At 63.3% G+C, this 12,923-nt stretch overlaps 1 protein-coding gene across 1 annotated transcript in view; it reads left to right on the forward strand.

The window, feature by feature from the left end:
* Positions 1–12,923, forward strand: part of KMT2D (lysine methyltransferase 2D) — a 32,660-nt gene that overhangs the window by 788 nt on the left and 18,949 nt on the right. The window contains exons 2-31 of the mRNA XM_069879520.1: positions 673–745; positions 858–975; positions 1,059–1,281; positions 1,393–1,503; positions 1,579–1,741; positions 1,837–2,002; positions 2,091–2,205; positions 2,294–2,445; positions 2,571–3,445; positions 3,693–3,821; positions 3,904–4,748; positions 5,001–5,114; positions 5,430–5,540; positions 5,647–5,751; positions 6,268–6,449; positions 6,809–6,973; positions 7,074–7,183; positions 7,261–7,308; positions 7,391–7,606; positions 8,342–8,485; positions 8,584–8,700; positions 9,145–9,269; positions 9,538–9,727; positions 10,334–10,408; positions 10,963–11,067; positions 11,258–11,380; positions 11,755–11,839; positions 11,972–12,216; positions 12,683–12,756; positions 12,836–12,886. Coding sequence (XP_069735621.1) covers positions 697–745; positions 858–975; positions 1,059–1,281; positions 1,393–1,503; positions 1,579–1,741; positions 1,837–2,002; positions 2,091–2,205; positions 2,294–2,445; positions 2,571–3,445; positions 3,693–3,821; positions 3,904–4,748; positions 5,001–5,114; positions 5,430–5,540; positions 5,647–5,751; positions 6,268–6,449; positions 6,809–6,973; positions 7,074–7,183; positions 7,261–7,308; positions 7,391–7,606; positions 8,342–8,485; positions 8,584–8,700; positions 9,145–9,269; positions 9,538–9,727; positions 10,334–10,408; positions 10,963–11,067; positions 11,258–11,380; positions 11,755–11,839; positions 11,972–12,216; positions 12,683–12,756; positions 12,836–12,886 — 5,331 coding nt within the window. The 5' untranslated portion in view covers positions 673–696. The remainder of the gene's footprint in view (positions 1–672; positions 746–857; positions 976–1,058; positions 1,282–1,392; positions 1,504–1,578; positions 1,742–1,836; positions 2,003–2,090; positions 2,206–2,293; positions 2,446–2,570; positions 3,446–3,692; positions 3,822–3,903; positions 4,749–5,000; positions 5,115–5,429; positions 5,541–5,646; positions 5,752–6,267; positions 6,450–6,808; positions 6,974–7,073; positions 7,184–7,260; positions 7,309–7,390; positions 7,607–8,341; positions 8,486–8,583; positions 8,701–9,144; positions 9,270–9,537; positions 9,728–10,333; positions 10,409–10,962; positions 11,068–11,257; positions 11,381–11,754; positions 11,840–11,971; positions 12,217–12,682; positions 12,757–12,835; positions 12,887–12,923) is intronic.

The following is a 12,923-nucleotide window of genomic DNA, read 5'->3' on the forward strand; positions in this document are numbered from 1 at the left end:
GACCCTCCGCTTTCACTCCCTGTTTTTTTGGGGTGCACATAAATTACCACTCAGAGGGGGTACAGCCCCTTCTCCCGACTTTCACAGTGGTTCTTGGGGGTGACACCCCCCCTCAGCTGCCCCCATTCCGCTCCGCCCCATGTCAGTGCTGTGCATGGGGAGACTGAGGCACGGATGGCAGATCCCTGCGGGCACAGGGAACCCTGGGACTCCCCGCAGGTGGGAGGTACTGGGGGTGGGGCTGGCTTTGCCATTGGGCAGTGGGGGGCTTACCCCCCCCCCCGCCCCGAACTGGTGCTGCTGGGGGTCATAGTGGCTTCTCATGGGTCCCAGTGTGTGGTGGAACTGGGGTCCCCCCCAGGGTTAATCAGGGTCACACACCCTTAGGGTGTCCTTGTGCTGTCCCTGAATTTGGGAGAGGGATGTGAGGGGGACAGCAGGTGCTGGGGGTGGGCAAGGAGGCACAGGGTAGGGTTGGTGCCTCCTTGTCGTGGTCTCCCCCAGGAATCGAGACCCCCACCCACTCATACGTGGGTGGAATGAGAGCTCCCTTTAGGTTGGGACCCCCCAACTTCACTGCAGGCGGAGGAACGGGAGGCCCCCCTCTCCATCCGTTGGGGGGGGGGGGACCCGAGAGGGGTCCCTGTGCTGACCCCTCTCGCCCCCTGGCAGCCACAGGCCCCTCCAAGGGACAGGATGGACAGACAGAAGGCGCCCAGTGAGGAGAAGGACGTGGATGCGCCAGGTGAGGGTGGAGCCGTGGGTTTTGGCGGGGGGGCTGGCACTGTGTCCCCCCCTTGCCGTGTGGTGTGTGTCGTCCCCCCCCACCCCAGAACCGAAACCCTCTGACCCCACAGCTGATGGAGCCGTGGCCTCAGAGGAGATGGGCAGCGAGGGGGTGGACCCCCTGAAACCCCCCGAAGGAGCCTTTATGGAGGCAGAGAGCACGGACACGAAGGGACCTCCTCAGACTGGGTGAGGATAAGAGGGCTCAGGGGGTGGCATGGGGCAGATTTGGGGGGTCCCGAGTGTCTAACCCCCCCACCCCATCCTCCCAGCAGACCCACAGCCCCCCGCTGTGCTCTCTGCAACTGTGGGGACTGGAGCCCGCATGGGCAGCGGGAGCTACAGCGCTTCACGCCGGCACCTGACTGGTCCGAGCGGCTAGCGGGCTACCAGCCCCCCGAGGGTCCTGGCCAGTCCTCCCCGCAGCCAGCGGGCACTGACCTGGCACAGATTGGCTTCTCCGAGTGGGTGACGCCAGTCCAGCTCTTCGAGCCGACGGAGTGAGCGCCGTTACAGCTTTCGGGTCCCCGTCTCGGTGGCCGTTGTGGCTTGAGACCCCTACCCGATCGTGTGCTGGCCCCCCAGTATCGCTGCCCCCCCCTCCCTACAGGGCACTGCTGGGTGCACCACTGGTGCGCGGCGTGGGCGGCTGGCGTGCGTCCGGAGCCAGCAGGGCTTTCCGGAGTGGACAGAGCTGTTTTCTCAGGGATCTCACAGGTGAGCGGCGAGCACATGAGGGGCCGCGGGGGCTTCTCTTCAGTTTCGGAAACTCCAATGTGGTTTGTCTTTCAGAAATGTGACCACTGTTGGCGGCGGGGGGCCACCATCCCGTGCCAGGCGGGTGGTTGCCCCCATCTCTACCATTTGCCCTGCGCTGCCGCCAGCGCCTGCTTCCAGTCCCTGAAGACGCTCCGGCTCCTCTGCCCAGAGCACGTGGGCGAAGCCGTGCAGATGGGTACACGGGGCTGGGTCCTCTCCTGCTTTGGAGGTCAGGGGGCTTGGGGAGGGGCAGCTCTGACAGACTCCCCCATTCTGTTTCTCCCCACGCAGAGGACGCCCAGTGTTTGGTGTGCGCGGCGCTGGGTGATGTGCGGGATCTGGTGTTGTGCACGGGCTGTGGGCAGCACTACCATGGGCGCTGCCTGGACGTGGTGCTGACGCCCCACAAGCGCATGGGCTGGCAGTGCCCCGGCTGCAAAGTCTGCCCGGCTTGCAGGTGAGCACGTGGCACCGCCGTGAGGGGTGCAGGGTTTATTGGGGGGGGTATAACACAGCCCTCACGCTGCCCCCCTCGGGCCCCATAGGAAACCTGGCCGGGATTCCCCGATGCTGGTATGCGAGGTGTGCGATAAGGGCTACCATGACTCCTGCGTGGAGCCAGCCAGCCAGGGGCTCCCCGGTGGCTCCTGGAAGTGCAAGGTGAGTCCTGCCCCAACCGAGGGGCTACAGGGGTGCCTGGTTGTGCCCCCCACCCCTCATGTGCTTCTGCCTCTTCCCCCACCCCAAGAACTGCCAGGTCTGCTCCGACTGCGGCCGGTGCCTGGCAGGGCTCGATCCCGGCTCCTTGGTTTGTGAGGGCTGCCAGCATCACCGTGCTGCAGCAGAAGATGTCCACGGAGCACCAGCACATGCCCCCCAGCCAGACCCCTCTGCCCAGACGTGAGTGGGGATGGGGGGGACTGGTTGGGGGGCAATGCTGCTGGGTACCCCATCTTTTTGGGTGGGGGGATGTGGCCCCCGGGAGCCTGAGCTCCGCTCCCCTCACCCCGTCCCTCCCCATCCAGGTCGGCATCCCCTAGCCACAGCGAGCCAACGGATGTGCCCGTCCCCCAACCCGAGCTGGGGCCTGCGGGGTGTGATGAGAAGGCACAGCCAGGGGGGGACTCCCAAGAAGCCCCCCTAGGTGATGGTGGGGGTCGTACTGGCAAACCGAGCCCTGTGGAGGTGGCTCCTGATGAACTGCCCCTTGACAAGGCACCCCGTGACGTGCAGCCCGGCAACGAGCCCCCTCTTATCACGGTACCCCCTCCTCTCGAGGAGCCCCACGAGGAGCCCCCTCCTCTCATTCAGCCTCCTGAGGAGCCCCCTCCTCTCATGGAGCCCCCTCCTTTAATTCAGCCCCCCGAGGAACCCCCTTGTCTCGTGGAGCCCCCTCCTCTTATGCTGGCCCCCAATGAGCCACCCCCTGATGAGCTGCCCCTCGAGAGACTCCCCATTGATGAGCCCTCTCTTGAGGAGCTGCCCCGCACCAAACCCCACCTCGATGATCTGCCCATCAATGTAACCCCCCTTGAGGAGCTGCCCCCTGACAAACCACCCCTTGAAAAGCTGCCTCCCGACAAATCACCCCCTGATGAGCTGCCCCCTGAAAAATTACCCCCCAACGAGCTGCCCCCTGACAAGTCTCCCGCCAGCAAATCACCCCTCGATGAGCTGCCCCTTGAGGAGCTGCCCCCCAGCAAGTTGCACCTTGGGGAGCTGCCTGTTGAGGACCTGACCCACAATGAGCTGCCCCTTGGTGAGCTGCCCCTCAACGAGCTGCCCCCTGAAGAAGCTGCCCCTAATGAGCTGGTCCACGAAGAACCCCTCCCTGACCAGCTGCCCTCTGAAGAGCTGTTTTCCACCGAGCTGCCCCCCGAGAAGGACCCCAAGCCGCCAGGTGAGTGAGGGACTCCTGGCTCTGTCCACTTTTGCCTCCTGTGGGTGGGGAGGTCACACATCTTGGTCTTCTCCCAGCACTTGTGGGACCATCAACCTGTTAACCCTGTTTGATTCCCTATTTTGGGGATGGGTGGGGAGTTTGGGGGTCCCTTGGCCAAGCTGAGGCAATGCTTGTGGCCCCTCAGCCCCAGCCCAAGGGCACAGGGGACCCCCATACCCCCTTCACCCACCACCCCATCCCATAGGTCTCGTCCCTGAGGCAGCTGCGGTGGAGGAAGCACCAGCCCTGGCCCCCGAGGTGCCCTGTGAGGAGGAAATGGATCTGGAGACAGGGCCCTTGCTGCCCCCTGAGACGACCCCCCAGGCTCCGCCAGGTGAGGATGGAAACGCGGTGGGGTGGGTGGAGGTCTCCACTGGGGGCTGTGATGTCACCGTCCTCTCCTGTCCCATATCTAGATCTCTGTGCCATCTCGCCCCTTCGCCCCCCAGACCCTTTGCCAGACATCAAGGAGGATGAGATCCCTGAGCTGCCCCCCCGAGCCCTGCCTGAGCCCCCTGGCAGCACTATGGACACGGAGCCCCCTGGCTCCCCGCCGCCCCCCCTGGGCTCCCCAATTTGTGCCCCGGCTCCCACCGAGCCCCCCGAGGACGAGGAGATGGAGACGACTGGAGGCGAGAGGGAGTCACCTGCCAGCCCCACCAGAGACAACCCCCACGCCAGCCTGGCCCCAGAGCTGGGACCCTTCTCAGGCCTCCCAGAGGAGGAGGAAGAGGAGGAAGAAGAGGCGCCGAGGCTGGAACGGGAGGGCACCAGTGGGAGCTCCCCGCCACTGAGCGAGGAGGATGCACTAGAGGAAGGCCGTACTGAGGGGGACCCTGAAACCAAGGGGGGGTCCCCTTTGCTTCTGGAGCCGGAGGAGCTGGGTCTTGAGACCCCCATGGAGGTGTGCGCTGCCACAGAGAAGCTGCTGGGGCCTGGAGACGAGGGGGGCCCTGAGCCCCCAATCCTGCACCCCCGCCCTGACATCCTCAATGAGGTCTCCAACCTGAGCCAGGGGGACACGAGCAGCAGCTTCCCTGGCTCGGAGCCGCTGCTGGGCTCACCAGACCCTGAAGGCGGGGGCTCACTGTCCCTCGAGCTGGGGCTGCCCTCAGCCGACACCAGCCTGCAGAAGGAGGACACCGCGTCGCTGCCGTTGGGTACTGAGACCGATGACTCGCTTCTCTTCGAGCCTGCAGCCAAGGGTGATGGGGACAAGAGCCGTCGGCGCAGCTCCCCGGGGCGCTCCCGCGTCAAGCAGGTAGCAGGGAGACGCTGTCATCTGCATTCTTGGGGGGGGGGGGTTCCACCATCCTCACCACCTCGCTGGGGCTATGCCCCCCTCCTTGGGCTGCCCCTGCAAGGACCGAGCACGCAGTGAGTGTGGCATGGGGGCTGTGTTTCTCTGCCACTCTTGCCCCAGCTGGGGTGTATGGTGGGGGTCCAGCTGGGCCCACCAATTGCCTTAATCCCCCCCTAGTTGCCATAACCCCTCCTCTCCCCTTGGCCCTAGGGTCGCAGCAGCAGCTTTCCGGGGCGGAGGCGCCCCCGAGGTGGGTCCCATGGGAGCCGGGGCCGGGGCCGTGCCCGCCTGAAGTCAACCACCTCATCTGTTGACACCTTAGCAGTAAGGCTGGGCTGGGGCAGGGGTTGGGGAGCTGGGTGGGGGTCCCCAAGCTGTTAGGTGGTAGGGCTGTGAGCTGAGTGTGTCCCCTCACCTCCTTAGGAGCCTTCAGGGTGGTGGGTGGGAGATGTGACTGCCTGGGGCTTTGCTGTGGGTCTCGGGGCTTCACCCCACAAGTGCAGGGCTGGTGTGGGGATGGGTGGAAAATGGGGAGGGGGTTTATTACCCCTGTGTGTTCCTGTACCTCAAATTCAGCCCCAGGCTATGGCTGGTGCACCCCTAAACCCCTCAGTGCTTAGCCCCCTGCTCCGTCCCCAGCTCGCTGATGTGGAGAGCTCACCCAGCAAGGAGGAGGATGAGGATGATGATGACACCATGCAGAACACAGTCGTTCTCTTCTCCAACACTGACAAGTTTGTGCTCATGCAGGTAACTGGGGTGCTGTTGGACAGATGGATGGATGGGGCGGGACAGACTCCTGTCCTCCCGCTGCTCCTGTCTTCCCCAGCTCTCCTCACGGTCTCTCTTCCCCTAGGACATGTGCGTGGTGTGTGGCAGCTTTGGGCGTGGGGCCGAGGGACACCTCCTTGCCTGCTCCCAGTGCTCTCAGTGCTACCATCCCTACTGTGTCAACAGCAAGGTGAGGGGGACCGGGAGCTCTGAGCCTGTGCTGAGTGGGCAGTACTGTGCTGTGTCACCTTTGGGGACCCACGTGGCCAGGCTGAACAATTCTGTGGCCCCCATGGGACCCAGAAAGCCAGGCCACATCCCTTGGACGCTCACAGGGCCAGGCTGGACCATGCTCTGTCCGCTTTGAGGACCCAGAAATCCAGTCTGTGTCCCCTTGGGGACCCACATGGCCAGGCTGGAGCGTGCTGTGCTCTCTTTGGGGACCCAGAAATCCAGGCTATGTCCCCTCTAGGACCTATACAGCCAGGACATGTCCCTCAGACCCATATAGTCAGGCTGGACCATGCTGTGTCCCCCCTTGGGGACCTGCACGAGCAGGCTGTGTCCTTTAGAGGACCCATGTGAGGTCGTACCCAGTGTGTCCCTGGGGCAGTGCCATGCTCAGAGGTGTTCCTCACAGCCGGGCCGAGCCTAGGGTCCCCCATGGCTATGCCCAGGGCTCATGAAGCCACCACCTCGTCCCCAGATCACGAAGGTGATGCTGCTGAAGGGCTGGCGCTGCGTGGAATGCATCGTCTGCGAGGTTTGTGGCAAAGCATCTGACCCTTCCCGGCTCCTGCTCTGTGATGACTGCGACATCAGCTACCACACCTACTGCCTGGACCCCCCCCTGCAGACTGTCCCCAAGGGTGGCTGGAAATGCAAGTGGTGCGTGGGGAGCCTGAGGGCAGACTTGGTGGGGGCGGGTCTCAGGGCTATTGGGGAGGCACAAAGAGGAGCACCAGGGGGTTCTTGGGGCGTTGAGGGCAACAGAGAGGAGCCTCAGGGGGGAATTGGGGCTTTTGGGGGGTGCAAAGGCAGCCCTGGTCGGGGACTCAGAGCTGGTGGGGGCCACGAAGAGGAGCCCCAGGGGGAATTCAGGGCTGTTGAGGGGCAGAAAGAGGAGCCCTGGAGGGGACTTGGGGCTGGCAGGGGGCACTAGGGGATCATCAAGTGATGCTTGAGACCGATGAGGGAGGTGCTGGGGGGTGTCAGAGGTGGTGCTGACCTCTTGGGTTCCCCCCCAGGTGCGTGTGCTGCGTGCAGTGTGGGGCAGCTTCTCCTGGTTTCCACTGTGAATGGCAGAACAACTACACCCACTGCGCACCCTGCGCCAGCCTGGTCGTTTGCCCCTTCTGCCGTGAGAAATACGTGGAGGACGACCTGCTCATCCAGTGCCGGCACTGTGATCGGTGAGCACCGTGTTCCCCAGGGCTATGGGGGTGCATTTGCAGTCCCCTGAGGTGCGTTTGGGGTCGCCAGGGTGCTTGATGGGGTCTCCGCCGCTTGCAGGTGGCTGCACGCAGCGTGTGACAACCTTTTCACGGAGGAGGAGGTGGAGCAGGCTGCAGATGAAGGCTTCGACTGCAGCGCCTGCCAGCCTTATGTGGTCAAACCGGCTGGTGAGCAAACGGGAATGGGGGATGCTGTGGGGTATGGGGACGTGGGGACTCACCTCCCTGTCTGCCTTTCCATCTAGTGCCTGTGCCTCTACCAGAGATTGCATCGCTCAAGACCAAGGAACCAGGTACGTGCAATGCCAACATCAGTGCTCCCTGGTTTGTCCCTAATGGTGATTTTGTCCTTAACGTTGGCTTTCATCCCCACAGAGCCCCAGTATTTCCGCTTTGAGGGCGTGTGGCTGACGGAGACAGGGATGGCAGTGCTGCGCAACCTCACCCTGTCGCCTCTGCACAAGCGGCGGCAGCGCAAGGGCCGGCCAGGCGCCCTCAATGGGGATGGGGGGATGGAGGGCGGCGACCCCCTGGGCCCCGACGACAAGAAGGACGGCGACCTGGATGCTGAGGAGCTGCTCAAAGCTGAAGGTGGGTGTTCCAGGACTGAAAGAGGGTCCAGGAAGTCTGGGGAGGGGCGCTTGATCAGGGAGTGCAGGGATAGGATGAGGAGAATGGCTTTGAGCTGAAAGAAGGGAGATTGAGATGAGATCTTAGAATCATAGAATAACCAGGTTGGAAGAGACCCACCGGATCATCGAGTCCAACCATTCCTATCAAACACTAAACCATGCCCCTTAGCACCTCGTCCACCCATGCCTTAAACACCTCCAGGGAAGGTGAATCAACCACCTCCCTGGGCAGCCTGTTCCAGTGCCCAAGCGTTTCTTGAGGAGAAACATTTTGCTGTGAGGATGGGGAGGCCCTGCTCAGTTTGCCCAGAGAAGTGGTGGCTGCCCCATTCCTGGAGATGTTCAAGGCCAGGTTGGATGGGACTTGGAGCAACCTGCTTCAGCAGGAGGTGTCTCTGCTTGTGACAGAGGATGGAACTGGATGGGCTTTGAGGTTCCTTCTAACCCAAACCATTCCGTGATTCTCACTTGCTGTCAACCACAACCCCCAGATCCGATCCCTGGAGATGTCCGTGGCCAGGTTGGATGGGGCTTGGAGCCCCTAATCCAGTGGGAGGTGTCCCTGCCCATGGGAGGTGTGGGACTGGATGAGCTTTAAAGTCCCTTCCAACTCAAACCATTCCAGGATTCCTGTGGGTGGCTGTGGTGTGGGAATTTCAGGGGCCCCCACTAACGTGTGTCTCTCCCCTGGCAGTGGGTGTCGAGCACATGGAGTGCGAGATCAAACTGGAGGCTCCAGCCAGCCCTGACCGCGACATCGGGGCTGACGTGGACTTGGGGAAGGGTCTGGAGGATCCAGAGGAGAGCAAGAAGAGGAAGCGGAAGCCGTACCGGCCTGGTGAGTGTCACCCGGGACCACCCCCAGGGCTGGTTCCCCCCCTGGCCCCTGCCAGGCCTCACTGTGACCCCACCACCTCCTCTTCCTCTGCCCACCAGGCATCGGAGGCTTCATGGTGCGGCAGCGCAAGTCCCACACCCGCCTGAAGAAGGTGTCAGTGGTGCTGGGTGAAGTGGGGCGCGAGGGGCTGAGCACTGACGGGCACCCTGAGGACGGTAGGGCCTGCTGGCACCCCTTCCTTCTTCTGTCCTTCCCTTTCTCTTCTTCCTTCCATCCTTCTGTCCTTCCTTTTGCCTTTCCCTTACCTTCCCCTTCCTTTTCCCCCTCCTTTTCCCCCCCCTCCTTCCCCCTCTTTTTCCCCCCCCTTCCTTCCCCCTCCTTTTCCCCCCCCTTCCTTCCCCCTCCTTTTCCCCCCCCTTTCCTTCCCCCTCCTTTTCCCCCCCTTTCCTTCCCCCTCCTTTTCCCCCCCCTTTCCTTCCCCCTCCTTTTCCCCCCCTTTCCTTCCCCCTCCTTTTCCCCCCCTTTCCTTCCCCCTCGTTTTCCCCATGGAAAGGAACGAGGCCTGGTGAGGTTCTATGACAATCCCCTGTCCTTCCAGTGGCACGGGGACAGCCCCAAACTCTTTCGGGGGGAGGTGTTAACAGGGGTGGCTGTTGCAGGAGCTCCAGGTGACCTCCCGGCTGAGGGCGGCCTGGACCCAGGCTCGGCGGAGGGGGATGAGAAGAAGAAGCGTCGGGCCAGGAAGAAGAGCAAGCTGGAGGATATGTTCCCTCCATACCTGCAGGTGGAGTGGCCTGCGGGTGGATGGAGGGAGGTGGGACACCCAGGTGGGGCTGGAAGGAGATGGTCCAGGAGTGGAGAGAGGTGGCCCAGGGGCTGGAAGGGTGGAGGAAGGTGGCCCAAGGATGGAGGAGGGGACACCCAGGTGGGGCTGGAAGGAGGTGGCCCAGGAGTGGAGATGACACCCAGGTGGGGTGGCTGGAGGTGGCGATGGCCACAGAGGGGGCACCCAGCAGGTGCTGTGGTGCTGATGGCCGCTCCTCCTTTGACAGGAGGCATTTTTCGGGAAGGCACTGATGGATCTGAGCCGGAAGGCACTGTTGGCGGCAGGCGGCGTCGGGGACGGGGCCGCTCGCCCTTCCCTGGGCCAGGGTGCCCCGCGACCTAAAGGGGACCCCAACCTGGCTGGGGCACTGCAGGGAGCCCCCCCAAACAGGAGGGATACCCCCACGCACCCCCGAGGTGAGTGCAGCCACCACTTAGCCTGGGAAGCCCAGACCTTGGCCACCATCCCTGAGGGGTCCTGCTGCACTGGGGAGGGTTTGAGACTTGTCTGCGATACTTGGGGTTTGTTGGGGGGTAAATGGTTGGGATTTTGGGGGGTAAGGAGGGCTGGGGGATTGTTTGGAAGCTCCAGGGTTCTTTGTGGGTGCCTGGGGGTGGGGGTGAGGCTTTTGGGAGAGAACTAGGGGTTGTTTGGGGGCTCCTATAATTGAGGTGGGGGCTGGGGTTGTTGGGGAGGGGGACCTAGGGGTTGGGGGATCAGGGGCTTTTGAAGGGCTTAGGTTGTTGGAGGCCCCAAGGGCTGGAGGGGCAGTGTTTGGGGTGGGCTCCAGAGGTGGGGGGGGACGTAGGGATTGGCTGAGGGCCCCAGGGGTATGGGGGGATCAGGGTTATTTTGGGGGCTCCTGGGGTTGGTTTGGAGGCGGGGGGGTGGGGCGGGGAGGACAGACTTGGTTGTTTGGGAGCCCTGGAGTGGGTTGGTTTGGGGTGGGGGGGGTGGCCTGGGGTGCTGGCCCCCCCTTCTACCCTGAGGGTGAGGCCCGGTGCCCCCCCCCCCCGCCCCAGGGGATGACAGCACGGACGGCAACGCCGTCGCCCCTGACGACGATGGGAAGGACGACACGAAGGCCGAGGAGCTGGGTGAGGCCCGGACACACCCCCCCCCCCCACCCCCGCCATCCCTCCACCCCCGGCCATCCCTGTGGCTGCCGGGGCTGACCCAGACCCGGGGCTTTCGAGAGGCGGCCCAGAGCATCCGCAACCATAGAGACCGCTCTGTTCGGTGCTTGGGGAGGACGCTCTAGGCAGGCCGGGAAGTGCGGGTAGTAGTGGGGAACTCTATGGTTTTCCCAAAGGGCTTCATGGGGTGGATGACCATAGAGTGGTGCTTGGAGCACCTCCGCGTGGCGCGGCGCTTGACTGGCCGTGGAGGCCTCATGTCTCCCTGCGGGGGGCAGAGGGGATGGCGTTTGTGTCCCCCTGCAGAGGCTTGGGGGGGAAGGGGGGGCGATGAGGGGCCTTGTGTCCCCCTGCAGGGGCTGGGGGGGGCAATGAGGGCCTCGTGACACCCCCTGCAGGAGCTGGGGCGGTTGGTGATGGGGGCTGCCCCATGTGGGCCCCAGGCTTTGAGGTCTAGAGCCCTGCAATGAGGGGTTCCTGGGATGCTGAGAGCACTTGCTGATTCCTCCTTGTAGGGACTGATGAGCCAAAGGATTCCCCAGACCCTGGGGATGCTGAGAAACCAGCTACCCCAGGCGAGGGTGCGCTCAGCTCTGACCTCGACAAGATCCCGACAGAAGGTGAGGATCCTAGTGTCATCGTCCCCGTCCCCCCCCCCCCCCCCCCATCAACTGAAGCCCCTGGTGTGTCCCCCCCATCAGCTGAAGCAAGGTGATCGCAGAGCCAGGACCTCTGAGGACCCCCTCCTACCTCCCACCAACGTGAGCCTTGCCCTGTGTGATGGCTCAGCTCTCCCCTTTCTGCCTTCAGAACTGCCCAAGATGGAGAGCAAAGATGTCCAGCAGCTCTTCAAGGATGTGCTGGGCTCAGCTGAGCGCGGGGAGCAGCCTCTGAACTGTGTGGCCACAGGGGTGGAGGCCACCAGCAGTGCAGGTCAGGATCCCGCCTGGGTACAGAGTCTGTTCCTGCAAGGAGACCTCCAGCTGCCAGGCCAGGGTGGGTGGAGATGGCACGGGCTCAAGATGTGGCAGTCAGGGAGCAGGGGATCCCAGTGGGTGGGGGAGAAAGGCAGGGCACCCCATCTACCCTGGGAAAGTCGACACGCTGCATCCTCGTGGGGCTGAGCTGCTTAAGCAGCAGCGGTGCTGCGGTGCAGGACTCTTAGGTCTTCCTTGTACTCTGGGCATGAACATGGAAGCATTTTGGGGATGTACAGGGGGTCTTATATTGTCCGAAGGCCCCCAGGGCAGGCACAAGCTTGAACCTCAGCTCTACCTTCCCTGCAATGCGTCTCCTTTCCCTCACAGGAAGCGTTTCCCTGGGCTCGCTCTCTGGAGGTGTCTCCTTGGAGTCGTTCTCAGGCGTCTGCCAGTCCCCGTTCCTTGATAACAGGTATGTGGGGGGCTGGGGTGGGAGGGGTTGAACTCCAGAATGCTGCTGGGAACCCCGTCTTTCCCTTCTCTCTCTCGCCCTCTTTCCCCCCTTCTTACTGCTGGCCCATGAAGCACTTTTTCCCCCACACAGGGAGCGGAGTGGCTTCTTCAGCCCGGATCACTGCGAGCCTGAGAGCCCCTGGGCCAGCAGCTCAGCGGCCACCACCCCCTCAACACCTACAACGCCCACAACGGAGGGCGAGAGCGATGGGCTGTCCTACAACCAGCGCAGTCTGCAGCGCTGGGAGAAGGATGAGGAGCTGGGTGAGCTCTCCACCATCTCACCCGTCCTCTACGCCAACATGAACTTCCCCAATCTCAAGCAGGATTATCCAGGTAGGGCTCTGGGGGGGCTGTGGCCTCTCCATTTTGGGGGGAGATGAGTGCAATTTAATACCCTTGGTCCCTGTTTAAGTGGGAGATCCCATCTGCTCTGCCTGCGGACTTGTAGCAGCCCTGCGGGGGTTTCAGTGTCAGCTCAGGGCTGCTGGGGCATGTAAGAGATGCCCCGGGGGGTGCTTAGGGTTGCTGGGGGGCACGAAGAGAGCCCCGGGGGGTGCTTAGGGTTGCTGGGGGGCATGAAAAGAGCCCTGGGATGGAATCAGGGCTGTGAGGGGAGCCCCAAGGGGACGCTTGTGGCTGGCAGGGGGCATGAAGTGAGGGACCTCAGCACCAGCTCCTGGGCACAGGGCTGTCCCCACGCATGAAGGGGCACGGTTGCCCACCAAGGGCATGACTGGGATCATCAGGTATGGGCTAACGTCGTTTTCCTTCTCTCCCTCTGCTCCTACTGGTCTCCCAGACTGGTCGAGCCGCTGCAAACAGATCATGAAGCTGTGGAGGAAGGTGCCCGCCACAGACAAAGCTCCCTATTTGGTGAGTGTCAGGGTGTTGCTGGGACAGGGGGGCCTGGGTGCCGGGGGCTGCAAGTCAGCTGGCTTCGTGTTTTTGTTAGCAAAAGGCCAAAGATAACCGGGCGGCTCATCGCATCAACAAGGTGCAGAAGGTATGTGCTGCAGCGGGGAGGTGCCCGGCGGCCCTGG

This window comes from Phaenicophaeus curvirostris, chromosome 38 (genome assembly GCF_032191515.1).
Source record: "Phaenicophaeus curvirostris isolate KB17595 chromosome 38, BPBGC_Pcur_1.0, whole genome shotgun sequence".
NCBI classification, from domain to species: Eukaryota; Metazoa; Chordata; class Aves; order Cuculiformes; family Cuculidae; genus Phaenicophaeus; species Phaenicophaeus curvirostris.